The 25,525-nt window shown below is 48.1% G+C and overlaps 8 protein-coding genes across 8 annotated transcripts; 5 read left to right on the plus strand and 3 right to left on the minus strand.

Moving 5' to 3' along the window:
• Positions 1–843: 843 nt before the first annotated feature.
• On the plus strand, positions 844–4,212 carry BKA55DRAFT_691885 (uncharacterized protein; the record flags this gene model as incomplete). The annotated part of the gene is made up of 2 exons (XM_046199687.1): positions 844–4,070; positions 4,128–4,212. The coding sequence occupies 2 exons, from the start codon at positions 844–846 to the stop codon at positions 4,210–4,212; spliced, it is 3,312 nt and encodes a 1,103-aa protein (XP_046047297.1).
• A 550-nt stretch (positions 4,213–4,762) lies between these two features.
• On the minus strand, positions 4,763–7,313 carry BKA55DRAFT_516646 (BRCT domain-containing protein; the record flags this gene model as incomplete). The annotated part of the gene is made up of 2 exons (XM_046188103.1): positions 4,763–7,147; positions 7,209–7,313. The coding sequence occupies 2 exons, from the start codon at positions 7,311–7,313 to the stop codon at positions 4,763–4,765; spliced, it is 2,490 nt and encodes an 829-aa protein (XP_046047298.1).
• Positions 7,314–8,352: 1,039 nt separating this feature from the next.
• BKA55DRAFT_540990 (Cullin binding-domain-containing protein) lies at positions 8,353–10,301 on the plus strand (the record flags this gene model as incomplete). Its single annotated transcript, XM_046190325.1, has 6 exons — positions 8,353–8,439; positions 8,649–8,692; positions 9,145–9,312; positions 9,471–9,550; positions 9,604–9,778; positions 9,866–10,301. 6 exons carry the CDS (start codon positions 8,353–8,355, stop codon positions 10,299–10,301), a joined length of 990 nt encoding a protein of 329 aa, XP_046047299.1.
• Positions 10,302–10,545: 244 nt separating this feature from the next.
• BKA55DRAFT_646869 (Squalene/phytoene synthase-domain-containing protein) lies at positions 10,546–12,983 on the minus strand. The gene is made up of 5 exons (XM_046197219.1): positions 12,664–12,983; positions 11,689–12,611; positions 11,332–11,369; positions 11,250–11,281; positions 10,546–11,200 (listed from the first exon to the last, which is right to left on the minus strand). Exons 1-5 carry the CDS (start codon positions 12,786–12,788, stop codon positions 10,900–10,902), a joined length of 1,419 nt encoding a protein of 472 aa, XP_046047300.1. The 5' UTR covers positions 12,789–12,983; the 3' UTR covers positions 10,546–10,899.
• Positions 12,984–13,037: 54 nt separating this feature from the next.
• On the plus strand, positions 13,038–17,036 carry BKA55DRAFT_573055 (DNA repair protein RAD5). The gene is made up of 2 exons (XM_046193177.1): positions 13,038–16,579; positions 16,632–17,036. The coding sequence occupies exons 1-2, from the start codon at positions 13,179–13,181 to the stop codon at positions 16,708–16,710; spliced, it is 3,480 nt and encodes a 1,159-aa protein (XP_046047301.1). The 5' UTR covers positions 13,038–13,178; the 3' UTR covers positions 16,711–17,036.
• A 171-nt stretch (positions 17,037–17,207) lies between these two features.
• On the plus strand, positions 17,208–19,937 carry BKA55DRAFT_739673 (uncharacterized protein; the record flags this gene model as incomplete). The annotated part of the gene is made up of 3 exons (XM_046201427.1): positions 17,208–17,273; positions 17,324–18,370; positions 19,812–19,937. The coding sequence occupies exons 1-3, from the start codon at positions 17,223–17,225 to the stop codon at positions 19,935–19,937; spliced, it is 1,224 nt and encodes a 407-aa protein (XP_046047302.1). The 5' UTR covers positions 17,208–17,222.
• Positions 19,938–22,014: 2,077 nt separating this feature from the next.
• Positions 22,015–22,827, plus strand: BKA55DRAFT_540997 (uncharacterized protein; the record flags this gene model as incomplete). Its single annotated transcript, XM_046190326.1, has 1 exon — positions 22,015–22,827. The coding sequence occupies one exon, from the start codon at positions 22,015–22,017 to the stop codon at positions 22,825–22,827; it is 813 nt and encodes a 270-aa protein (XP_046047303.1).
• A 119-nt stretch (positions 22,828–22,946) lies between these two features.
• Positions 22,947–24,539, minus strand: BKA55DRAFT_664826 (Lactonase, 7-bladed beta-propeller-domain-containing protein). The gene has a single exon (XM_046197723.1). The coding sequence runs from the start codon at positions 24,255–24,257 to the stop codon at positions 23,070–23,072; it is 1,188 nt and encodes a 395-aa protein (XP_046047304.1). The 5' UTR covers positions 24,258–24,539; the 3' UTR covers positions 22,947–23,069.
• Between the last annotated feature and the right edge of the window lie 986 nt (positions 24,540–25,525).

The raw sequence follows: 25,525 nt of genomic DNA on the forward strand, positions 1-25,525 counted from the left end.
CCTTTTACTCCCAAGAACATCCTGAAACTATTCGATCGCGTCCTTCTATCATCCCTCATTGTGCCTTTCTGAGTGAGGTTGTACCTTTCAGCAGGGATATAGTGGCCCGCACTGCGAAACCGTGGGCTCATTTGCGCGACAGCGATCTAATTCGGATTGCAATTCCGACTGAGCTGGGATGCTGAATGGCATTTGAGAGGAAGCCAGCTTCTGTAACCAAAAACCCGCTTCTTTTTCGACGGGCCCATGCCCATTGACAGGCCGCGAAAAAAAGCAAGCAATTCGGCCACTAACGAGCTTTGGGTGACAAGGGGATTTGTCACTTTAATGCTTCATGTTAGGCCAGCTCCCTCCCTATTGAACCCACCACTATCATCTTTCCTTAAGCCTATACACGCTGGTCGCAACACGCTTCGCTCCATCAGAGTTTCGAGATATAAATGTATTTTTTTTGATCTCACGCGCTTTCCGCCAACTCATTTCCTTTTCTCAGCCTATTACCTCAGCTCGTCTTTTGGGGTGGTTTAGTCCGATTGCAACCCGCTTTCAGCACGCGCCACACGACTCTATTTCAGCCTTTGGGCAATCGGATTAGAGCCACTGATTTATAAATTCCTGCGACCATCTGCACAATAGCTAGTGAAACGCGTTTGCCCGTCTGCGGCTTCTTGCTCATTTCCTTCAACCAGACGCGGTCACGTGTAACCCAGTAGCGAGCTCATGCACCCAATTATCAAGGTTTCTACTACTCATACTTCATTTCGACTGATAGTGGTCCTACCTTGAAGTCTTATTGTTATTGCAGATTCGTGTTAAGCAGTCGCTTGAATCAATTGGCCCACGATGGCCACAGGGGAAGATGTCTGGGACTCTCTCCCAGAGGGGGAGCAAAAGTCTGTTTGGGATGAGACCGAACGCAATTTCTGGGTTAACCTTCGCAGCAAGAAGGATGCGGAAAACAAAAAGATTGAGAAAGATTTCCAGCTCTCGATCAATGAAGTTCGGTTGAAACTCAGTGACCTTACAGGACAGCGAAGCCAACTGAAAGAATCTCAATCCCGACTGGCTAGGGAACTCGCTAAAGTCGAGGCTGAACTGGCACGCACCACTGATGAGTGTGAGGAGAAGGCCAACCGACTTGAGCGCATTGAGCAGGACTACCGCGCGTCACGTCAGAAGAGAACAGAAACGCTCCATGATATTTGGTTCAAGATGCGTCGATTCTTTAGACAAAAGAGAGGAGAGGATCCCAATGCTCCAGATCATCTCGGACCCGAATCAGAAGGCATTGTTCTACCTGAAATGTTGCCAGAGCTATCGTCAGGCTTTAATGGGCCGATCCCACGAATAGAGCCTACTAATGGCACTGCAGTGGCAGTGGACAGACCTGACGAAGTAGATGATGAGGATCGTATGGAAGGCATTGAGCACCACGCTAATGAGGGAGCCGAGAGTCTCGTTGATGTTGTTGATGCTGATGGCAATGTGATCGGGCCCGTGGAGCAGATAGAGCCTTGGAACCAATGGGTTGAGGGAATCCAAGAATTGGAGATACGAAGACCTGTCAAGATCCGCCGAGGACGACGCTTCAACACCACACATCTTGCAGGCATTTACGAACGAACTGAGGCGAAGGGGGTCAAATGGCTCTCTTGTATGATTCAAGCGACAGGAGAGATACAGGCCAAGAGATGCTTGTCATGCGACAAGAACCAAGGCGCCTTCGACGACTGCATCATTGTCGGCGGGGATCTCTTTCAGAAGTGTGGCAACTGTGAATGGAATCGCCAAGGATGCCATGGTTCCTCAGGGGACACAATTGACATACTGGCCTCAAGGGAGAGAGCACAACGGAAGAAGCAGCTAGAAGATGGAGTTCAAGAGACTTCTGCAGACCGTTCCTCAGAAACAGTACATCAGACAGTTGAAGTTCAGCCAAGGCCTGAGCAAACAAGTCAACCAGAGCCTCAGCGAGTCGAGGAACAGATTTCTGTGCCCTCTCGGCCACCTTCACCAAAGCCCGCTCTACAGCGTACACTTGAAAAATTCCCTGAGCCACAGCCTGAGAGACAACCGGATAGACAGACTGAAAGACGGCCAGAGCGGCAATACGAACAGCAATCTGAGCAAGGGCCTGGACGACCATTTGAGCCGCAACCTGCGAGAGTGACTGAGCGTCAGGCAGAATGGACTACAGCACGACAGCCAGAACGTCGCTTTGAGCACCAACCCGAGAAAGCTCCAGATCGACCCAATGAACGGTTCCATGATGTGATAGCTGCGAGGGCCCCAGAACGGACTGTCGAAGTAGCACCAGTGCAAACCGCTGAACGTCCTCGTGAAATGCCTCATAGACCAGTTTATGGATCACCTCATGGACCTCCAAGCCGGCCGACAACGGCTTCTAGGTCAGATTATGCCCCGGAACGTATGATCGACCCTGTGGACTCGCCCTTACCGACTCCAATATATCCTCTACCCAGGCCTCTGGAAACACCACGCTCCGTGCTTCCCTCAAGTGTTCCGCGCCGCACCCCTCATGAAATTCTCCACCCATCAACAGAGCTCGATGGCCCAACCAGAGACTATCGCGGTTCTGATCCAGTTCACACACCACGAGAGCCTGAGCAAGGCCACACTCCACAGGACTATCGAATAACTCCTGGCTTTACGCCGGCTAATGTGAGAAGTCGAGCTCCATCTAGCGAACGAGGAAGACCAACTCCACCATCTATGCCCCTGGACCCTTCATCGCAGCCTCCTGAATCACCACCTGCCCAACCACTGGAAGAGATTACCCAAGAGAATATGGTTCTTAAGAACGACGGAAATGTTTACACCTATCCTGAATGCGTTGCGGGGGTGCCATTGGTTAAGATTAACGAGGAACACCCCTATTGGGAGGCCAACTGGCCCAATGTCAAGACACTCATTGAGCCACAGCTTGCTCGATGGCGTGAGAAGCACCAGGCTGCCATTGAAGCAGGTCCTAAGCAGGATAAGGGAGGTTCTTCAAAGTATCAAATTGGCAGACAGGTCAACCGCGGTATCAAAATTCTCGAGTTCCACGAGAAGGGCCCAATCAGTCCTTATCAGTTGTTGGGTAAACGATACATCCAGGCCGGTAAGGGCGGCATAACGTCATATGACACCCTCTTTCGCCTATCAGAGACAATATCGGAGCTCGAAAAGTTCAATCTTGACATATCGCCGGTTGACTGGATGCGACAGCGCCTTCACGAACTCATTCAAACACAGGGTCACAACTTCAATCTGCCACGAACAATTCACGACTTCTACCATGATTCCAAACTCACTAGTCTTCGTTACAAACACGGCTTCAAGAACATAGGACGTCCTTCGGGAGCCATGAAGGCTCGCTTGAGCCATGGTAGCCCTAGCAACACACCGAAACCTCTCCAGAAGCGGAAGTCTATGCACTCGGTTCCTACTACGCCCCGGGAAGATTCATTCATCAACCACTCTCCTCTTCCTAACCAGATACCACCAAGCTACCCAGCACCAGCACCAGCGCCAGCGCCAGCACCGGTCTCCGCCCCTGGCCCTCAGCCAGCATTTAGCACCCACCTCAACAAGAAGCCGAAATACATGCCGCCTGCACATGGGAGCCCCATACATGACGAATTTCACTTTGAGGCTTGGTCCGATACAGATTCATGCAGCGGAGGCAGCATCACTAAGTATGATTGGCGGCTTGCTGTAGTCAAGACTCGGTTATATACCAGCCATATCAATGTCACACAGTATTGGACTTGGGTAGGACAGATACAATGTTTCCAACACCAAGTACTAAAAGATGTGAAACCCGCGAAATGGGGCTTGTTTAGGGACGAGATCGATTTCCACGTCAACCTCGCAGAGATCGAGGAGATGGAGTGGAGTATCGAAGCACTTCGCGTTCACATCATTATGAAAAAGGATGCCGGAGAGCTTGCTGCGGATGGCAAGCCTCGAGGCGATGTCATGGCGTCTTTCCCACGAGCACGTACAATGCGTCGCTTCCTGTTCTTTTGTAGAGAAAGGGGTATGAAAATGGCTAAGAGGGACCCGTGAGTGTAACCCCTGTGATGAATTGTGACAAAGTTGGAAACTAACCTGGATAATAGCGAGCAACTTAATAATCTGTGGGATTCTATGGTTTCTGAACAATTGCCTGGCCGAGGCGATTCTAATCAACAGTTGGTGGAGTAAGTTTCGTTGACCGCAAGCGACCTTCTTCGAGGGACAAAGATGGCCCTATTCTACGTGTCTCCCTTTTAATCATGATCTGACTTGTTTCGATTTCCTATTGTCTCTTTTTTTTCTTTCTTACTCATAGAGGATATCACTTTGCACCAAGCCAACACTGGATTTTGTGTGCCCATGGGAAGATTGTTTTTCTTGGCTCGGGGTTAAAGGATGGAAAAGAGAACTTGACGGGCGGAAAGGAAAAGCCGTTTAGAGAGGAGTTCTCTCATTATTACATAGTATACCTGGAGTCGATAAGACTGAACAAATGATTCAAATTTCCTTTCAATTCTTTCGTCGCCACTAGACTGAGTGTCTCACAACGTGGCGCAGATATTCGTTTATTATAAGCAGAGGCCCATACAGGACTGAAGTGGTCTTGACACAGGGCTCATTTTCAAGAGAGATCGTATTACTTATGGCAGATGCCGTGCTTTTCATGACTGAAGCAGGCTGTCTATACTAACTCGAAACAGATTATAATGCATATACATTCTTTCCAACATACTCATCCCTATCGTTTCCTCAATGTTCGCGTTGCTCCTGGTACTATATTCTGTGTCACTGTAGACGCTGCTGCCTTGACCTCGACACCACCACTGCCCATCATGCGACTCATCAGAGCAGCTCGACACTCCTTCGCCTTATCGTCACGGTATTCCAACTGCGTTGCTGGGGGCTCGGATTCTTGGTTTTCTGGATCTTTGTCTTCATCGCCAAATACATCGTGGAGCTCAGCCGCTGATCGCGAGGCAACACTGCTGGCATTGGAGGCATTGCTGATGGCACGGCCGAATAGCTGACGCTTGCGAGGTCTTGGAGCTGGTTGTTCGGTTTCATCGGAGGCGAAGGAGGGGAGATTTGGTGTTGTGGTCTCAATGAGTGACGTAAGTTTTGAGGAGAGTGCCTGGCGCTCTGCGGCCTTAGCGCGAAGACGGGCTTGCTCTGCATTTTCCTGTTGTTTCGCTTGCTGAATGTTTTCTTGTGGAGTTGGAGGAGTGTCTCTTGTTTCCTCAGTGCGAGAAGTCGTAGTGTTAACTTTGCTGATGGGATCGGAGCGAGTGCGAGGTAATGTGGTATGTTTCGTGGGTGAGGGAGATCTGTTTAGACGTGCTTGAGGAACCTCAGCAAGAGGTGAGTCAAAGTCTTTGTCTTTAGGTAAACTATTCGTTGTTGTTTGGTGAGTGCGTGCTGTGACAAAGTCTGGTGAGATGGCCGAGATAGGTTTCGTAGTCACTTTTCGAGAGACATTCTCTGGTGAGTCCTGATCAAAGGCCGAGGTATCGACGCCAGCGGCGTGTGGAGGTTTCGTGATATGACTTTTAGCTGACTTAGACACCGGTTCTGAATGAGTGCGCTGCATGGGATTTTGATGCAATCTTGTTTCAGGGGCGGCTTTAGAGGCTGGCTTAGGTGCAGGTTGAGAGGTTACTGCATATCTGTCTTTAATCTCAGGGAATATATAATCGTCGAGAGGGACCTTGAAGCCTGTACGTATACACTCCCAGAACCAATCTGCTGAAACAACAGGAATGCCCCATTTCAGAGCCATGCGCAGCTTCTCCTTACGCATGGAAGTGATGTCCTTGCATATTAGCACGCTTATAGTCTTACGAAACTCTCCATCAAACTTGGCTCCTAATTGAACAGCGGCTCTGGCAACTTGATTGAGTTCGATACCTGTAAAAGCAGCACTGCATATAATAAGGTCCGAAAACGCTGGTATGGGGAAGAAGGTAAATGGTCGACCGAGAACGTGTTCCCCAGGGTCAAAGTATTGCTTATTGTGAAGGCACTTTTCGATATAGTATTCTGTCACAACATGGAGGTTATCGTAGATTTCCTGAGGGTGAGTGTCAGGTTGAGATGTCTGAGGAACGATCAGAAACCGGCTGCGAGGCGGCTTTGGAGTTCTTCCTAGAGCGGCTTCATTTAATGATGAGCAAATAGTGGCCCCGAGGGTGACGAGTGTTTGCTCGAGGACAGAAGTTCTTTGTGCGTTGAATCCATGAATGTAAAAGTAACAGTTCCCAAAGATGCCCAGGTCTTCTTCTGGTACTACAGGAGCAGTTGGTTCAGGCTGGGCTTCTGCACGCTGTGGCTGTTGTTGGTCCTGACCTTGATTCCCATCTTCTTTATTTTCCTGAGCGAAGGAATAATCTCTCGATGTTGATCGACCAAGAATATCGCCCCAGATATTATTACGCTGCGAACTGAGCTTCATACTGGCAGTCTTTCTGAGCTTCCTAGGGCCCTCCTCAGCGCCACCTGCAATGGCAGACTTTGATCGCTTGCTCATGGTACGTTTGAGTTCTCTTGTAACCCAAGCGCCCTTCCCTTGCTCCTCGGGAGGTAACGTCGGGTCGAATTTGGCTTCTTCTAAGATCATCCTTCGAGAGATAGATTGTTCAAGCCAGGCGAGGGTGACTGGGTGAATGCCCCATGCCCTGGCTGCAGTATACTTCTTGCCTTCTGGCTTGTTGACAATTAGGTGTGTGCATCGTCTCGTTAAGTCGCCCGTATATAATCCTCCATTCGATGTGATTTTATTTGCGATTTCGTCCCTTTGGTCGCCAAAGCCAGTCAAACAAATCAGCAGCGAATCTCTTGCTGGCTCTCCTCGTTGTGGCTGAACTGTAGGATCGATGCCTCGCTTCTCCAGGGGCTTCAGTTGGTGTTTATTCTCGAGCTGTCGATAATCGATCTCTTCGTCATTCTTCCATATCTCGCTAAGTTCTTCGATCCAGGCGGCGTCCATGGCCTTGATATCGGGGCGTTCACGAGCGACATGGCGATATTTGGGTGTGTCGTAATCGCCAACAATAAGATGGGTTACGTCGGGTGTGAGATCGTATTTATGAATACCACCAAGCTCGGCAACTTTGGCAGCGATGCTAGTCTAGGCATGATGGGTCAGGAAACAGGACTCATGATAACTGACAAGTTTGAACGGTACTTACACGATGCTCAGCAGGAATACTTGTACAGCAGACGACGATGCCCTTGAGAGGTTCTGCTGGATCAATTTGTATATCTTCCTCTTCATTCGCGCGAGGTGAAGCCATCTTCAGTCCCTTTTGCCTGGCGGTTGCTGTGGTGTTGCAACTTGGACGTCGAAACTTGTTATTTTAATTGATATCAATCTTTTTGGAAACGCGTCGTGAACCAAAACCGCGTCAAGTGCTTAGACTGGGCCTAGACGTCATGACACAGGCGGGGGTCTTCCCTACAATGGAACTGGCACTGTATGCATGCACTATAAACTGCTGTAACTAGCACTAAATGGCGAAAAGTACAGTGCGAGAACAGCAGCACAGATCATGAATGGATGATAACTTCATTCCTACGAGATAAAGTACAGAATCATCCGAATTTTTCACTGTGGATCAGAAAACGCCAAGTCAAGTCCTATGGATAATTCCTAGACTCACGTGCAGAATAGCCGTTTCCAGAACTCAAAGAACCTTGACTCCATAACTCTACGGCTGGCCAAAAGCTGAGAATGAGATTTTGAGATTATTAAGCACATAATTCACGAAATTTAAGAAAGAAAATTAAATAACAAACTTTAGAACATGCTATTAAAATATCTTATTTGCGGCAAAATTATTTTATTATAAGATGTAATCAGTTAAGGCACCTTAAGACTACCATATCATTTACAAATGGATTACGGACCCCGTAAGGCATCCAGTCAAGCCCCGCTCATCACCTAAACTTCAACCCCACCATCAGCTAAGATCGCAGCCTTGTCGCGAACTGAAAGCTCAACCCCTCCATCTACACTTCTTCTTCATCTCCAACAACGACTTTCCGCCTTCCCCCTCGAACGTAAATCGATCGCAGCGGCGCAACCTCCATATGGGGAACTCCTTCCGATAAACACTTCCTCACCCTCCGACCCTAACTCTACGCCATCTCACCAAGATCGAACCAAGCATCTTCACCGTTCGATCACCACTGGGAGCCTAACCCCGAGCATCCTCCGTGGAACATTTCGATCGTATCGGCCGACGCTCGAGTATCCCAATAACCCGCTTGACGACTCGACTTCGATATCCTTGCAGAATCTTACCAACTAGCGACAAATCCGACGCCGTCAAGATGCCTCCACCATCTGCTGCCCAGCAGAAGGTTCTCATCGCCCAGTTCGTAGCTCTGACTGGTCAATCAGAGCGACAGGCTACCCGTGTACGTATTATCCGTGTTCACCTTCCTTATGTCGATCATCACGAACCAAGCTGGTCCCTGACGCGGATAAACCTCACGACAACCTAATGCTCTACACGGCATGGCTTGGGCTATGGATGCATCGGCCTGTGTTTCAGCGGCGCCTATTTAGCCAGGAGTTGTATCATCATGATTATATGGTATGGAGTTGCTAACATCCGCTCTAATAGTACCTCAAGAATGCAGGTTTCAAGCTCAACGAAGCTGTCGATACGTAAGTTCTTGCCGTTTTTTCTTCTTCTATTCTTTGTGCTTGTCATGATACCCGCCGCCTATGTCTACTGGCACAATGCTCCCTGCTACATCCGGATACGGATATGTCTATATTGAGCAGCTTCCGGCTATTGTTTGCCCATTGTATCCCGTCACTGTCGCCTGGCCCACTATTGCCCGTCTCATTTGCAGAGTATGACCGACAAAGACGCCGATAGTCTTAGACAAGGTTACTTGTAGATCTGGTGCTATTGAGGGGTCTTGAATACGTTACCTCGAGGACATGCGTTGCTTATACTTCTATCAAATTCCCAGACGGAAACCATGGGTATCTTGAAGTAGTTGGCACCCATGACCGGGCTTGTACAGACGCCTCCTACGTTGTTACAAAACATTCAAACCCTACTATTTTTCAGAGCCTTTGACCATTCGGCGCTTTGTGACCTATCGCAGTCACTCAAGCACAGTCTGGCCAACTGAGAAGATGGGATGGAAAAGTTTCAAGAAGCGCATCACGACCGGGGTTCCTATCTTGTCCTCTATCAAGGAGGCCGGCAAAGATACCCCTGGATCGTCTCATCAGACAGGATCTGAACAAACACCAAAGAACTCGAATTCTCGGTATATCACCTTGGTCTGTTAAATAGTTGTGTTATGTGTTAGCTGAGGTGGCCACAGCAGCACGCATAGTTACTGTTGGCCATTACACTGGCCCCTTGCTCGGAGCCCTTCACTATTTCAACATTACCTTATGGCATCGACTAACACACGTGGAATAGGTTCTTTTCATCCAATGGTGACCTTAAGGGCCCGTCGCCTCTAGAGGCATCGCTAGACAAGCTATTCTCCCAGTTGCAGGGTGTGTATGGTCCTCTCAATTCGCCAGGTTCCTTAGCTTACATCTTCAACTAGACTCTAGCGATGAAAAGGACAAACTCGAGCTCGACTCCACAATGTCGTACCTCACTGAGAAGTTACAAGTCAACATCGAAAACGCCGAGCTACTTATCGCGCTTGAACTTCTCCAGGCTCCCTCTGTGGGCGTCATCACCAGAAGAGGTTACGTTGATGGCTGGAAAGTGACTGGGTAAGAGATCACCCCAGCCTGCTATTGACACCAAAACCAATACATGGCCAGACTTCCTCTGTCGAATTTATTGCTGATTTGATACAGAGCTGGAACGACACATCAAGAGCATGCCGCCCATCTCCGAAAACTGACCAAATCCCTCTCTTCTGACCCGACGCTATTCAAAAAGGTCTATAGACATACCTTTGTTGCTGGTCGAGATGGCGACCAGAAAGCACTGAACCTTGAGACTGCACTCGTTTACTGGGACATCCTGTTTGCACCTCCTGGAATGGAGTGGAAGACAGCAAACCACAACTGGCTGGAACTGTGGAAGTCCTTCCTCAATGCCAAGTGGACTCGTTCAGTCAACAAGGACATGTGGAACATGACACTCGAGTTCGCTCTTAAGTCTTTATCTGATGAGTCACTATCATTTTGGAACGAGGATGGCGCGTGGCCAAGTGTGATTGACGACTTTGTGGATTGGTGTCGTGAGCAGGGCATTGGTAAGACCGATGGCATGGACGTTGACAACTAGGGAAGCGGCAAACTCATTGGCTCACAACACGAAACGGAGCCCATAGAAGACCTGGGCTGCTGCGGCTTCGATTCCGATATCCACATACCACTGTATACAGGCAGGGCACATCGTTCAGGCGCCAACCGGACACCTGGGAAGCGGGTTGCGTTTCTAGAAAGACAGCTTTAACCAAGAGCACCCGGACCATCGGTGTGGTTGTAATTGATGATTTATGATAGACATGCAGTAACAGAATAGAATACATTCATGTTACCAGTGTTTCAGTGTGATATGTGTTTTGAACCCTTGGTGAGATTCATCCACGCATCGGTTCCTTCAGAACGTGACAAGTACATGATGAAGCGAATGCAGAGTTTGAAGTTCTATAATATCTCATACAACCATGGCTGCTATCTTCAGACGCAGCGTCGTTTTTGTACACGGCATCGTGTGATGCCTGAGCCTAGGGCTGAGTCTTTTCTCGGACTCTGACGCCCACACCCTTATTCGAGGCTCGTTCATGTATACTACATGATAATTTCCTGCTCCTTCGTTGTCGTTATCAAAGCCATTTGCCATCCATACATATCATCTTTGAATCATCTTTCCTCTCCCCTTATGCCTCACTACCAGTCGTCTTCCACTTGGGCGGTCCAAATCGAGCTAATGACTCAAGCTTTCCGTCTCCGAGCTTGACATGGGCGGCGCGAATCATACGGGGCTCGAGGCGCAATGTGTTTCGTACGTCTTGGTGGACCTTTGAAGCGGCATCGTATCGCATGACGAAGTAATGGCCGTGTGTGTGCTTCATCTGATGCACTGAGATAGGCTTCGGTAGGGAGAAGACACCCCAGTTGGCGAGACCGCGGACGACACCGCCATTCTTGAGGACGAGGGAGCCGACGGTTTGGGCGATTCTGCGTTGGTTAGTTGAGATTGGTTGATGATTCGATGTGAGGAACGTACTCCTTCACCTCCGAGAGGCTGCCCGGTCGGACCTGATTTCGGTTAGCTCTAATGCATGTGAAGAGAGAGAGGAAGTTCGTACAATTGCAATTAGTTCGTAGAGCATCTTGGTGATGACATCTACAATAAGAATGGTATTGTCGCGGAATAATTCGATGTCGCCCAAGCTGGATGAATTTCTGGCGGATCTCGAATTTTGGGTTCCGAGGATTAGCCACTTCAGCTGGTGGGAGCTCATGACAAGTGGGGCATTTCATGGCAGCTTGACTCTTCAACATCACAAGATATCATTATACTCGATTTCATCGTCATTCATGATATTCTAAACACGATGCCTTCTATGTTACAGGCTTTTTTGCTAAAGTTCACTCGAGATTTATCTCGAAATTGGTGATGTTCCACATTTAGATCCGCTCCTTGGACAAGGCCTGCCAGATACTCCAAGGTAATTTCCAGCCAGCGGTTTTGACAGCGAATGGGTTGAAATCTGCTTGCTCTAGACGTTGCAAGTACTGCGCCGAAGGGATAGCTTCAAGAAGAACTCCAAATCCCTGGCGAATCTCTCTCAATGTGTTGCTTCCCTCGGTATAGAAATGCTCAGCTTCTCCTCGATGCTCGAACTCATGACCTGGGTCCTCTCCGGCCTTGAGTCGCTTGAGCATCTCTCGTGCCGTGATGAGGTGGTCATTGGCTCGTGTCGCGACCTGGAATACAGCATCTTGAAGTCCGGATGCATTGGGTCCTTGTCTAAAGACCTCTTCCTCCTTGACTCCTGCTTCAGCCATAGCATCCAATGGCAGAAGAAGCGCAGGCTCTCGTACAGCTGGAACCTGGCCAGAAGGTGTATTTACTGGAGGTGGAGGTGCTGCCAGAACAGGGATGCCACGCAGAACCGCAGCAATGCCACAAGCCTTTCCAATATGACTTGCGAGATGGTCGACATGCATTGATCTCAGTGGAAGTGATGCTAATGTCGCATACATAAGAGTCGAATATGTATTTTCAGCATACTCCTCCAAGCTCGCCAAATTCGCAAAAGGCCTGTTCGTCATATGCTTCTCTCTTGTTTTTATTAATCTCGAGATCCAGAATTTTATCGATTTCTTGGTAGAATTGCCATCACGGTCCTCTAGATCTTGTAGACTCTTGTGAAGGAGAATGCAAATAGGTTCGCGAGGGGGACGACCCGCGAAAGTGTTGTCAATGGATTCTTGCCAGAACTTCATTCGAAAGGATCCAATCGTAGGGTTAGAAACGAGCTCAGGGAGGCGAACAAGCTCAAGATTAAGAGTACGGAGAGCAGCGTAAGTGTCTTGTACTGGAGAGGGGACGAAGCGGCGAATGAGATGAGCATCATAGTCGCTATTTCTGAGCACTGTTAGACTAGGTCGCTTAAAGATGCAGATGGTCTTACTGTAACTGTGTCAAGCAGTATCTTCTTGCAGATTCAACATCCGCATCCGTGATATATGTTCGACGACATGTCCGGGCATGGGTGAAGCCCCGAAGGCTCTGGCCCAATAGCCTTGGGCGATACATTGTAATGGTGAGTCCTCAACGATTATTGAGTTACAATTGACTTTTAATAACCGTTATTACCTCAATAACAATGCAATTGATCTTGATATAATGAACATGACGGTCTTGCGACTGAGACACGGCCACCCATAGACGTCGGATTTCCAATCGTCCTCAGTGAATTTTTCATGACGTCGAGCTTTGCCTCGCCACAGCATCAGCCACATTAATTAACACGAAATGACGAGATGGAAGGAACCACTTAAACACGGGATCAGGTGATCCTTCCACGCGCAGTCGCGCCTGCAGGGGTTTGTCGCGTCTCCCAGAAAGTCCAGCTCTGGTCCCAAAGAGCTCTTTTGGGGCATCAACATTTTTGGCTCAACGCTCTATGAGAAAAGGTCTTTAGTCATGACACTTTCTTACCAAGAAAAGCACCCAGATGATCAGATAGATCCAGAACCTCCCGCAAAAAGAAGAAGATTTTTTGCAGACCCAGATGAACTTTCTTCAGACCCTGTCTCTCATGACCAGTCCCCACTACCGCAGCCGAAACGATTCTTTAAAGATGACGATAATATCGAGGAAGACCGGTACAAAGACAATTTAGACGAAATACACGACGATGAACTCCCAGTTACATCTCCTTCGCGGCCACCTGCGCTCCAACAGGAGTCATCTGTCTCCTTTGACCAAGAGACATTCGAAGCTTTCGTCGGTGACAAGGTCTCTACTGAGGTTCTCTCAGCCATAAGAGACCACTGTGGGAATGATCTCGAACGAGCGGTTAATATGTACTTTGATGGAACATACAAAAAGTTTATGAAGAAGCCATCATGGAAAGCACCCTTAAGACCTGCCTCTACCGCCAGCTCTAGTCGGTCGCCAAGCGTCCCTAACGAGCGCAAACCAAATGTCAAGACAAGTCAAAGAATGCCGAAACAACGATATATAGGAGCATTTGGTGTTGAAGGATGGGCTACACGAAGCGGAGTTAATGTATTAAAGCACGGCGACATCGTTAAAATCGAGCGACAAAAATTACAGCCACCCCAATCTGTCAGAGGGAGGGGAAAGGCTGGACCAGTCACACCTTCAAGAGGATTTGCCGCTGCTGCTGCAAGGCGAGTTGATGTTATCGTGCGCTTCACCACTCAAAACGGCACAGAAGTTGGACGACTGGCGAAGGAGACAGCAAATTGGGTCTCAGCTCTGATCGACCAAAAGGTGTGCAGGTTCGAAGGAACTGTAGTCTACGCCCCTGAGAGACTTCGAACGAACGACACGATTTTCCTACAATTGCGATGCTCATTACTCGACTCTGCCTTCTTCAGCCGCTCATTCAAACTCGCTGACGACCGATCGGCTGCTTTCTTTGAACAAAACGAGACGAACGATGAGAAGACGCTTCGACTACGACAAGTCGCCCTGGTCAAATTGTTTCAAGAGATCAATTTACAGCCCACTATGTCGAACTCTGCTGCGAAAGATGGCCGTAAGGGGCTACTCCAAGCCGCTGAGCAAGACGAGCAGAAGCAAAAGGAGGCTAAGAAGGCAAATGGAAATACAAATGGAAATACAAATGGAAACGGCAAGGAAGCCAGCTCATCCCAGTCGTCCGAGACCGAAGAAGGAGAAGAGCTGGAACAGGATCAGCTCGATGCGCTTTACAAGAAGGCCCAGTCCTTCGATTTTAGCACCCCTGAAGCGGAGCCAGCAGATACCTTTGCTATGACACTGCGATCATATCAGAAACAAGCGCTACACTGGATGATGGCGAAAGAGAAGGACGAGAAGAGCAATCGGGAACCATCTATGCACCCTCTTTGGGAAGAGTACGATTGGCCATTGAAGGACGTCGATGATAAAGACGTACCTCAGGTCGAGGGACAGCCGAAGTTCTACGTCAATCCATATTCTGGCGACTTGTCCCTTGACTTCCCAGTTCAAGAACAGCATTGTCTGGGTGGTATTCTTGCCGATGAAATGGGTCTCGGCAAGACTATCCAAATGCTAAGCTTGGTGCACACACACAGATCCGAGATTGCTCTTCAAGCTCGCCAAGCAACTGTTGAGCTCTCTAGCGTGAACCAGCTTACCAGACTGGGCAAGAACTCAGAGTCGGTTCTTGATGCGCCATGCACAACGTTGGTAGTAGCACCCATGTCGCTATTGTCGCAATGGCAAAGCGAAGCGGTCAAGGCTTCCAAGGACGGAACAATGAAGATTGAGTTATACTACGGCAACGAGAAGTCAAGCAATCTGCAAGCACTCTGTTGTGCTTCCAACGCATCCAACGCTCCAGACCTGGTGATTACTAGTTATGGTGTTGTTCTATCCGAGTTCAGTAGCATAGCTGCCAGAAACGGGGACAAGAGCTTTCATAACGGCCTCTTCTCGCTAAAGTTCTTCCGCATCATTATCGATGAAGCACACCATATCAAGAACAGATCTTCGAAGACTGCAAAGGCTTGCTACGAAATTTCGGCCTACCATCGATGGGCTCTCACGGGAACTCCTATCGTCAACAAATTAGAAGACTTGTTTAGTCTTGTCAGATTCCTAGGCGTAGAACCTTGGAACAACTTCTCATTCTGGCGAACTTTCATTACTGTGCCTTTCGAATCAGGAGACTTTATGCGGGCTTTGGATGTTGTGCAAACAGTCCTAGAGCCTCTCGTACTCCGACGTACAAAGGACATGAAAACACCCGACGGCAAACCGCTTGTGCTACTACCACCTAAGCAAATCGAAATTGTTGATGTGGAGCTATCGGAAACGGAACGAGATGTGTATAGTTACATCTTCAACAAGGCGAAACGAACGTTTTCGCAGAACGTTGAAGCGGGTACTGTCATGAAGGCTTTTACCACCATCTTTGCACAGATACTGCGTCTTCGCCAATCTTGCTGTCATCCCATCCTCGTCCGCAATCGCGATATCGTGGCAGACGAGGAAGAAGCTGGAGCTGCTGCCGATGCCGCTGCTGGACTTGCAGATGATATGGACCTTGAGTCGCTCATCACTTCTTTCACGGCAGAGACAGATGAAGCTTCGAAGGAGACTAACCAGACCTTCGGTGCTCATGCCTTGGAACAGATCCGTGATGAGGCGGAGAATGAATGCCCTCTATGCTTTGAAGAGCCGATGAATGATCAGACCGTGACTGGCTGCTGGCACTCTGCGTGCAAAAGGTGTTTGCTTGATTACATCAAGCATCAGACTGGCAAGGGCGAAGTGCCTCGATGTTTCAGTTGTCGTGAGCCGATCAACAAACGTGATCTGTTTGAGGTTGTTCGGCACGACGACGATCCTGATATGATGTCGAAGAAGCCTAAGATCAGCCTGCAACGAGTTGGTGTCAATGCCTCTTCAGCAAAGGTTGTTGCACTAATGTCTGAATTGCGGAGTCTGAGACGAGAACATCCCAAGATGAAGTCTGTTGTGTTCTCCCAGTTCACATCTTTTCTTAGCCTTATCGAGCCTGCTCTCACTCGTGCGAACATCAAGTTCCTGCGATTAGATGGATCTATGGCCCAGAAAGCTCGAGCGGCTGTGCTTAACGAGTTCACCGAGAGAAAAGGGTTTACAATCCTATTGCTAAGTTTGCGCGCTGGTGGTGTCGGACTGAATCTGACGAGCGCTGGCCGAGTATTCATGATGGATCCCTGGTGGAGTTTTGCAGTCGAGGCTCAAGCCATCGACCGAGTACACAGAATGGGACAAGAGTCGGAAGTACAAGTCAAGAGATTTGTGGTCAAGGAGAGTGTGGAAGAGCGGATGCTGAAGGTCCAGGAGCGGAAGAAGTTCATGTGAGTTTTGCTGATGGTGAGAGTATCAGAGCGCAGCTAACATTTGAAACAGTGCAACCTCTTTGGGCATGATGAGTGATGAAGAGAAGAAGCTCCAACGTATCGAAGATATCAAGGAGTTGTTGAGCTAGTAGGAGCGTGTATATTTGCTGCATGCATTGCTTGGTTTGTTTCTGCATATTTCTCAGTGCTAGACATGATGGCTGTGGCACGAATGCATTTGCAAGGCGTCTGGGACATAAATGGGATACGAATAGTAGTATAGAAGGCATGAAAATAGCAGGCAGCCCGTTTGACAAGATAGGTCGTGGCAAGGCCTGATGGAGTCTGGTTGGCTGGGTTTGAAGTTGAGATCAGAGAACACCAGCATCTGATGAACAAGCCTGACATGAAGTCAATCACGATAGTTTAGGCATTTAAAAATATATGAAACTTAATCATCTCTCCTAGTCAGGACTTTATATTTTGAGGAACAAAGCGATCATTTGGTGCTGAATTTTGGTCATGGTGATGTCTCAGCGCGGTCATGTTCCTGCATTGCCGCAATAGGCGCGTGACCAGAGGCCTATGAATGTATCATCCTCAGTCTCAGCCATCACAAACCTGACGCGACTCACCTGACTTGGTACCTCATGGGTACAAGATGACTGAAATATTCAACTTTGACATATTTAAATCGTCGGATGGCCGCCAGGTGGCTGCTGTCACTATGGCAGTGTTGTGTCACAGAGTATACATATATAGGCGACTGCATATCCGCTACACAAGTCGTTTGCCTGGTTAATCTGCACTTTCTCTCGATTAATCACTCTCTTTGAGCATATCTACAACCTGGATCACCCTTCGTCAAGGTCTGGAGAAGTAGTCGAGGGACCGAGCAACGACGTTGCTGCAGCTCACGACTCGATCTCTCACAAGGACCCAGAGATCAAGCAAGAGTCTGAGGACGAGCTAGAAGAGACACAAGTTGGCGAAATTGAAGACGATACAAAGTCTATATCCAAGGAGAACTTCAAAGACCAAGACGACGAGTACGATAGTGACGACGAGCATCATCTTTGCTCTGTACTTCTCTACTTTATATCAAAGACTCTTCTGAACCATCTCAGAGACGAACCTGAAGATACACCGATGGACCGCTTTGCCGAACAGTTCTTCGGTCGCCAGGACCAGTCTTCACGTTCTCGACCTCCTGAGGATCCCAGCTTCATGGAGACATTCGCAAAGAACTTGGCCAAATCCGCTGCAAAGTCGGCCGCCAGACGAGCCATGGGTCAATCTTCATCTGAGAAGCGAACTCGCGATGGTACACGAAGCGGAAATCAGATCAACCCTGAAGATTTCCGTGGTGTAGCTGAGTTCGTTCTCGGTATGCTTGGCGGCAAGAATGAACAGCCGAGACGAGATGATGATCGCAAGAAGGATAAGAAGAGAAAGAGAGATAAAGATAAGGTGAGGAGCAGAGAAGCACCGAGGAGTAGGGATGTTGAAGATGACGGTGATAAATACGGATCTGATAAGGAACGTCGAAAGAGACGTCGTCACCGCGTTACCTTCGCAGAGCCATACTACGAGTCTCCCCGTCCAGAAGAAACTTACTATGCTCAACCCTACGAGCCTCGTCGCGACGGAGACAAAGAAGAGCGCCGCCGCCGTCGTCGTCAACGTCGATACAAGCGAGACTTGGATCTCAAGACACTCAAGACAGAGTTAGAAGCAATGTCGAGCACTATAATCTCTTTGAATGCACGGGGCGCCAAACATCGGGACTGCGAGTTTTATGATCGCTTTGTAAGAAAGGGCGGGAGGTTGCAGGATGTTATTGGGAGTACGTTGGGACAGATCAGGGGGGTTATGGAGGGTGAGGTCGAAGCGGAAGAGAGAAGACGACGGAGGGATCGGAGGAGGGAGATGCGATGATATCGATTGGCATTGGATGATTAGTTTGTTATTTTATTGTGGTTTTGCAAACATGTTAGGCAATCTTCTAGAATTTATATGTGTTACGACAAAGAACTTTCTCAAGCTTGATAGACTGCATGAGTAATCGGTGCCTTGCAGATGTTTGGGGGGATGCTTGTTTGCATGTTCATATAGACAAAGGAAACGGTTCTGCGTTTGTAGTATATGGAAGAGAGGAATAAGTCATTTGTTCGTTTCAACTAGCGAAGCATGATAATGGACATGATATGTCGCTGCAGTCGACAGTCGAGACACCAGATTATTCTCTGAGTATATAGATATTGTACTCGCTGTCTTTCTATCCGTCAATAATGCATTATCAGTGTCATATTCATCGACAGTCTCGTTTCATTCATAATGCCTTCCATCAGTCTCACTCACGACCCAACACTTCTCAACCACCTGGCACCATATATCACAACAGATACACACTATACAGAGCCGATAACTCGAGCCTACAATCATACCAATGACTTCAAGCCTATCCTATCAAGAGCTCTTCACAAGCTCCACCGTCGAGACACAGCTCCGGAAATTATAGGGATAGTCGTCGGTTTGACTCTTCTCGCCACTATCATCGGGGTCGGCTTATTTGTATGGAACTGGAACATCTTCAGGCGGCTCAAGACGAACAGGGTCCAGAGACAACACCATCGTCGTCAGTCGCGCCGTCGACATCATACCATAGGACATTTCAATGCAAGTGTCGAGGATGGCCCTCAAGATATCGAGCTTGAGCCTCATGAACATCACCGCCACGGAGTCCATCACCATCCTAGCTGCCGACACCATAGGCTTCACCACGGACATCGACATCATCATTCAGGTCCTCGACGACCGGAGCCGATATTTCAGATGCCCAATCCCTGTCATCGACATCCACTTCACCCACCGAATGAGATGGACGCACCGCAGATACATGAAGGGTTGAACATCCCTTACTTGTTTGGACACCGTCGTCATAGGAGGGATAGGGATGTTGTTTCTGTTTGTTAGCTCAAAGCACATGAAGAGGGATAGAACGTATGATACACCTGGAAGAGATAACAGGGAAGCTTATAGAAATGTCAAAGACGAATAATTTGGGCTAATAGAATACAAACGATACGATACATGAATCCAATTACACGGACATGCCCTGGCACTGTTGCTTTTCGGAGTGAAGGAACGAAACACTAATACATCCAAGAAATAGAAGAATCTAAGCATGTATTAGCCTCAATCCATATATGTGAGAGTACGGGGACAGTAATTACTTACCAAAAGACAGGGCTTCTCCCCCTACTACCCATCTGCCGGCTTATCAGGTGGAGGCGGAGGTGCATCATCCGCAGGAGCAGCACTCCTATCAGAATGCCTCGAGCCTCCACTGCTCATCGACTTATGTCTCCTATGATGATGGTGATGATGATGATGATGCCGACGATGTTTCTTCTTCCTAAAAGTAAACCTTGCAGATCTGTAGTAGAAGTACAAAAAGGTGATGACTATAGCCAGGAACGCAGCAAGGGTAAAGCCAACGATGAGCCCAATCTTGATGTTGATATTTGTAGTTGGGTTATCAGAGAATTGTCTCCTTATAAGAGTGGGATGTTGGCTAATATGACTGAAGGGGTTCGTGAGTGGATGAAGAATGGCTGGGGATCCATGGCGTTGGGCAGCCTGCAGATGAGGCGAGGACATAGGGATATACATCAATCTCACAGATCTCAAGCAGAACAGAGTCAAAACATTGACATGAACGTGCAAAGGGGGCGTCTAACGACACCAAAATCAACAAAACATGATGCAGACAAGATACTTATCTCTTAGGATGAGGCCTGAAGGGATAGATATTTAAGTTTACGTCTACGATAACGGGATCAGGCAGAAATATGGCAATTGAACATGGTGTGAGAGAGATGTTTCTCGAGGAACGACATTAAGGAGGGATGCATGCATATAGGCGCTGCAGCCCGACGAGTGTAGTGAGAGTAAGACGTGCATTCATGTTCCAATCAATGGGTTCCGAGGCGAGGTTTGTGCGGCGATGGCTACTGTTACGGTTGACTTGCGGGGGGGGTGAGAATGTTGTGTGATGTGAGTTGTAGTATGGATAAAAGGAAGTAAATGTGTATATATAAAGAGGGCAGAGAGTTATATGATATGAGGCTGTGACTATGCTGCTTGTTGTGATATTAGACAGATTTTGCTTGATCTAGCAGCAGAAAGGCTGAAACATATACACGAATATACAAAGTCGAAGAATAAATAAAGGAACAAGAACCAAAAGTCATCTGCCGTGGCTTCAATGCCAACGCATCAATCGGCCATTTGAGGCATTCGATCAACGTCTCGTTACCAATCGTACGACACCATTCAACGACGCATGCACGTTGTATCGCTATAGAATACATGATTGGATATGTCAGAATGTAACATGATATCAAGCACGTACCAAGACCTGGAGAAGTACATATCTATCGTGTTGACATCACGTCACTCTACCCATGAACGCCCATAGTCTAGAGCTGAAGCCATAGCCAAAGAAGGATCATGGCGCATCATGACCGTATTTGCTTTTTTCTGAGGCTCAACTAACACTAGCATAACCTCCAATATCATTCTGCATTAATTCATTATTTCTTCTTTTCCTCCAGTAAACAACATTCAAAAGGTTGAGCGTTTTTACTTACCCCTGTCAACCCCCCTTGAAAATATTCAGGGGATGGAAACCGCCTCACTTACACGACAGACAGGGCCATGACTCGGCTGAGCGGATCATCATGAGCACTTGACAAAGAGTTTACCATACTATCAGATCGCTTATTATTAGCTACAGCAGTAGACTACAATCCTATCGGCACTAATCCGTGTATTCCGGACATAGTCTCCGCTCTATCGTTATTTGATCAACAGAGGGAAATGACCCAAGTTCACTCCGAGAGGGCTGAGTTTTAGAGGGCTGAAGATGTATTGACCACCTGTTCGTTGACAACATGATGCAACGGATAGGTACATGCATTTACGATGCTCTACAGTATTCAATGCTGATCAACATGACCAAAATCAGCGGCTCATCAACTATAGAACCATAAGACTCGTTTAAACTGAACCCCCCGCTTAATTATTGACCGTACAGGTAGTATTGGGGCACTATGTACGAGTCAAAGCGCAATTCCCACCTCTCCTCTCCTCACTTTCAGCTCCAGTCCAGATTGCCGAGAAGCAGCACGCACGCATTGCATTACCTGTAAAAGTCAAGCCCCTCAATAGACTATTCGATCATAAAAAGACTCGTTCTTCCTCTCAGCTCATTCTCTCTATAAATCATCAATCTTTACCATATCAGCTCCACAAGTGGTTCTGTGGCTTGCTACAACCCCCACGTGTTATCATCAACCTCTTATATCGCGTGTTTATCACTGCAATATACATTATACATATAACCATAAGGGTAATCACCTTTATGGTCACTCATCGATCACTCTATCATGAAACATAACAACAACGTCAGACTTCTCGCTGTCCTCGCAGACCCTGAATCAGATGAGAAGAGCGAATATCGCTTCCTCGTCGACGGCGCTCACGTAAGATACGTCACACTAGACGGGGGTCTCATAGACCCAGAACATCGCACATACGAGCCAAAACTCCTCCCTCAACTCCCTGTATTTCCACCTGGAGACTGGAACGAGGGCCGTGTCGGAAAGGACGGACACACAGGGAAGCCTTTCTTCTGCGAGACGAGAAGAAGTAGTTTGCCTGGGATTGGAAATGTTTGGCATGATGTTATGATAGATCATCTTGAGCTCCGCCAGATCGAGCGTGTGCGCCAAACGCTCTATCGTGTATCGCACCCTACTTTCAAGACACCGGTACTAGCAAAGTTTGCGCAGTTTCCATGGGAGATTCCTTATTTTGCTGCTGAGACGACTTCGTACGAATGGATTCACGGTCAAGGCATTGGTCCCGAATTCCTCGGGCATATTCATGAGAACGGGCGAGTTATCGGGTTCCTACTCGAAGAGATTCACAATGCTCGGACAGCAGAACCTGAAGATCTCGCCACATGCCAACGCAGTCTACAAAAACTGCATGATCTAGGCATCGTACACGGCGATATCAACAAGCACAACTTTCTCATCAGACAAGATGGTGACGCCGTTCTCATCGACTTCGAGACAGCCCACAAGTGCACGGATTCAGATCTGCTAGATGAAGAGTATCGGCATGTCAAAGAGAGTCTGGAAGATACATCAGGGCGTGGAGGAGCAGGCATGGCGAGTGATTCAAGTTCAGATTGAGTGGGATATGAGTATACGGATTACAGTACAGTATAGTATCACATGTGCAACAGGCTTTTCATCACGAATAACAGGCGTTATCTTTTTCTGATACCAGGGTATAGAACAAATGTCAATTTATCTCGTTGACTAATAAATAAGAATTTTTAAAAACGTGCCCGATTTCCAAGGGTCTATCAAGCCCAAGAAACACCAAAAGCGCCATGAAGAAGAAAAGAATAGTACAGTGAACATCTCCGAGATTAGTTCAGGAGGATCTGCTGCACATACTGAGGTCCGAACAAAGGCTCGCCAAACGCAGAGCCAGGAAGAGTAGCAACAGGCTTCTCAGCAAGCTTGCCGTCAGAGCCTCGCTGAAGGGCGACGAGACCGCTGGTACCGTTCTGGTTACCAACGAAAACGTGCTTAGCAGTTCGGCTGAAGCTCATCATACGGGGAAGAAGACCACCGGATGAGACGGTATCAGCATATGTTAGAGTCCCGCACTCAGCGATGGTGAAGCGAGCGATAGAGTCGGTCTCGTTTCCGGACAGACGGTTCGAGATGTAAACGTCCTTGTTGTTAGGAGCGAGAAGAATCTCACCAACGGCGGCGGTCTTAGGGTCCTTAGCAGGAGCATCCTTGCCGTAGGTAGAGATGGACTGGTGGTGCTTGAAAGCAAGGGTGTTCTCTTCGTAGGAGACAGAGTAAACGAGGGCCTGGTTGCTCAGCTCACAGGCAACGATGTAGTGGGTAGCCTTCTTTCCACCACGAGGGTAGAAGACACCATGTCGAGGACCGCAGCCAGCCTCGACGGGAATGTTCTTAGCGATCTTGTAAGCATCGTCCTTGGAGTCGATGATGACAACAGAGTCAGTGCCGAGATCGTTAACGGCAAAGTAGCGACCAGAAGGATCAAGGTTAGCCTGATGAGGATGAGAAGCAGCCTGGCGCTCCTTATCAGGACCAAGCTTTCCAGGAGATTTGAGGGTCTTGACGAACTCCAGGCCGCCCTTCTCAGTGTTCCAAACATCAATGGTACCATTTCCATAAGCGGCACCAACAAGACGTGTCTTATCCGAGTTAAACTCAAGATGAACAACGCCGATACTTCCGGCCTTCTTAGTCTTGAGGGTAAGCTTATTAGCCTCGAGATCAAGATTGAAGAGTCTCAGCTCATCAGAGTTCTCGTCAACGGCGTAGAGCAGGTTGGGGTCATAGTAGGCCATCCATGAGTTACCGCCCTCGATCTCCTGGTTCAGAGTGAGCTCGAACTTGCCCGTCTTGGGGCTGAAGTCGGCGACGTAGATGTGGCCAGAGTTGCCGAGGAGGATGCGCGCAGCAGCGGATGAAGATGCTGAGGCGGTGGGGTATGAGCTGCGTGCGATGTTAGGAAGCGCAGAGGCAGATGTAGCGAGAGTGGCCAAGAGGCCAGCGATAGTGTACTTCATTGTGTTGTGTGAAGCGTCGAATGTTTTGTTTCGTTTCAAAGTCGTAGTAGTGAGTCTGATACAGTAAGGTAGTAAGTAGTAGTATACTGTAATAGCGATCGACAATCAATATCGAATGGGGGTATCAAAGGTGAAAAAGCCAGAAAAGTCTATAAAAGAAACAGGAACCAGTCCAATCTTTTTAAGATTCGAAAAAAGTATAAAATAGTCGAGAGCGTGTAATTTTAATGAAGGGAGGCTGATGTTTGCAAAAAAGGATTGCGGCTGTGAGAAATAGAGTGTCCAAGGATCAATGGCTGGGGGTTGAGAATATATAGCTACAGGTGTAAGCCTCAGCCTCAAAGACCTAGACCAGGTAGTGAACCATTCTCACAAAGGACTGTGATCCATGCAGATGCACAGTCATTGGAACAAGAGAAATCCCCTCGAAGAGCAACCTTGTCAAGCTTGTTCACTGGCGAAAAAGCGAACATCCCATTCCATTCAGTGGAGGCGCAGCTTCAGTGATTGGAAGAACAGCGATCAACTGCTGATCAGGGGTACTGAGAAAGAAGGTACTGTAGGGGCTGTGCTACAGTGGCTGTAGGGCTGTTAGCCAGTGAATGTTCACGGCAACATGAAACGAAACGGATACCACAGTCAGCAAACACACCTGTCGAGTTTCACCACTGATCCTCCGCCCATAACAATTGGCTCAGAGCATAGCGACTCCAGCGCTTAGAGGCTGAGATGCAGGGGGTTCGCGTTTATAGAAGACTGCCAAGATGAGAAGGGATTGGATCAGCGGTAAAGCAAACGCTCAGCCCTTGCGGCCCTTTTTCTCCGACCCGATAGTCTCAGGTCAAATGATGCCATTCGATGTTCAGAGTAGGGCTGAATTGGTTGGCCATTCTTTGAGGCCATGGTTTGTCTCTATCCTCCACCCTTTGACTAATAGTGATGCTTATTCGGTTTACTTTACTACAGGTCAGAATCAATTATAATCCGCTAGACTAATCCTTCGTTTACTACGTGAGATTTTAGACCTGTCATCTCAACATGGATGTCCGAAGGAGTCTGTCTGACCCGTTCTCTACTAAATCCCAAACATACATACATCTCCATAACAAGGCGCATAGACCAGATGATTACCTATTTAAACAACCAAGCCGCCCAATATTCTTCACATGCCATCACATGCACAGCAAAAAGATGCCTCATTTAAAAAAAGCCCATGCAATACCATTTACCATTATTATCCCTCTACTAACAGAATATGGACACATGAA

This window comes from Fusarium redolens (genome assembly GCF_020744475.1).
Source record: "Fusarium redolens strain MPI-CAGE-AT-0023 chromosome Unknown BKA55scaffold_11, whole genome shotgun sequence".
Lineage (NCBI taxonomy): Eukaryota > Fungi > Ascomycota > Sordariomycetes > Hypocreales > Nectriaceae > Fusarium > Fusarium redolens.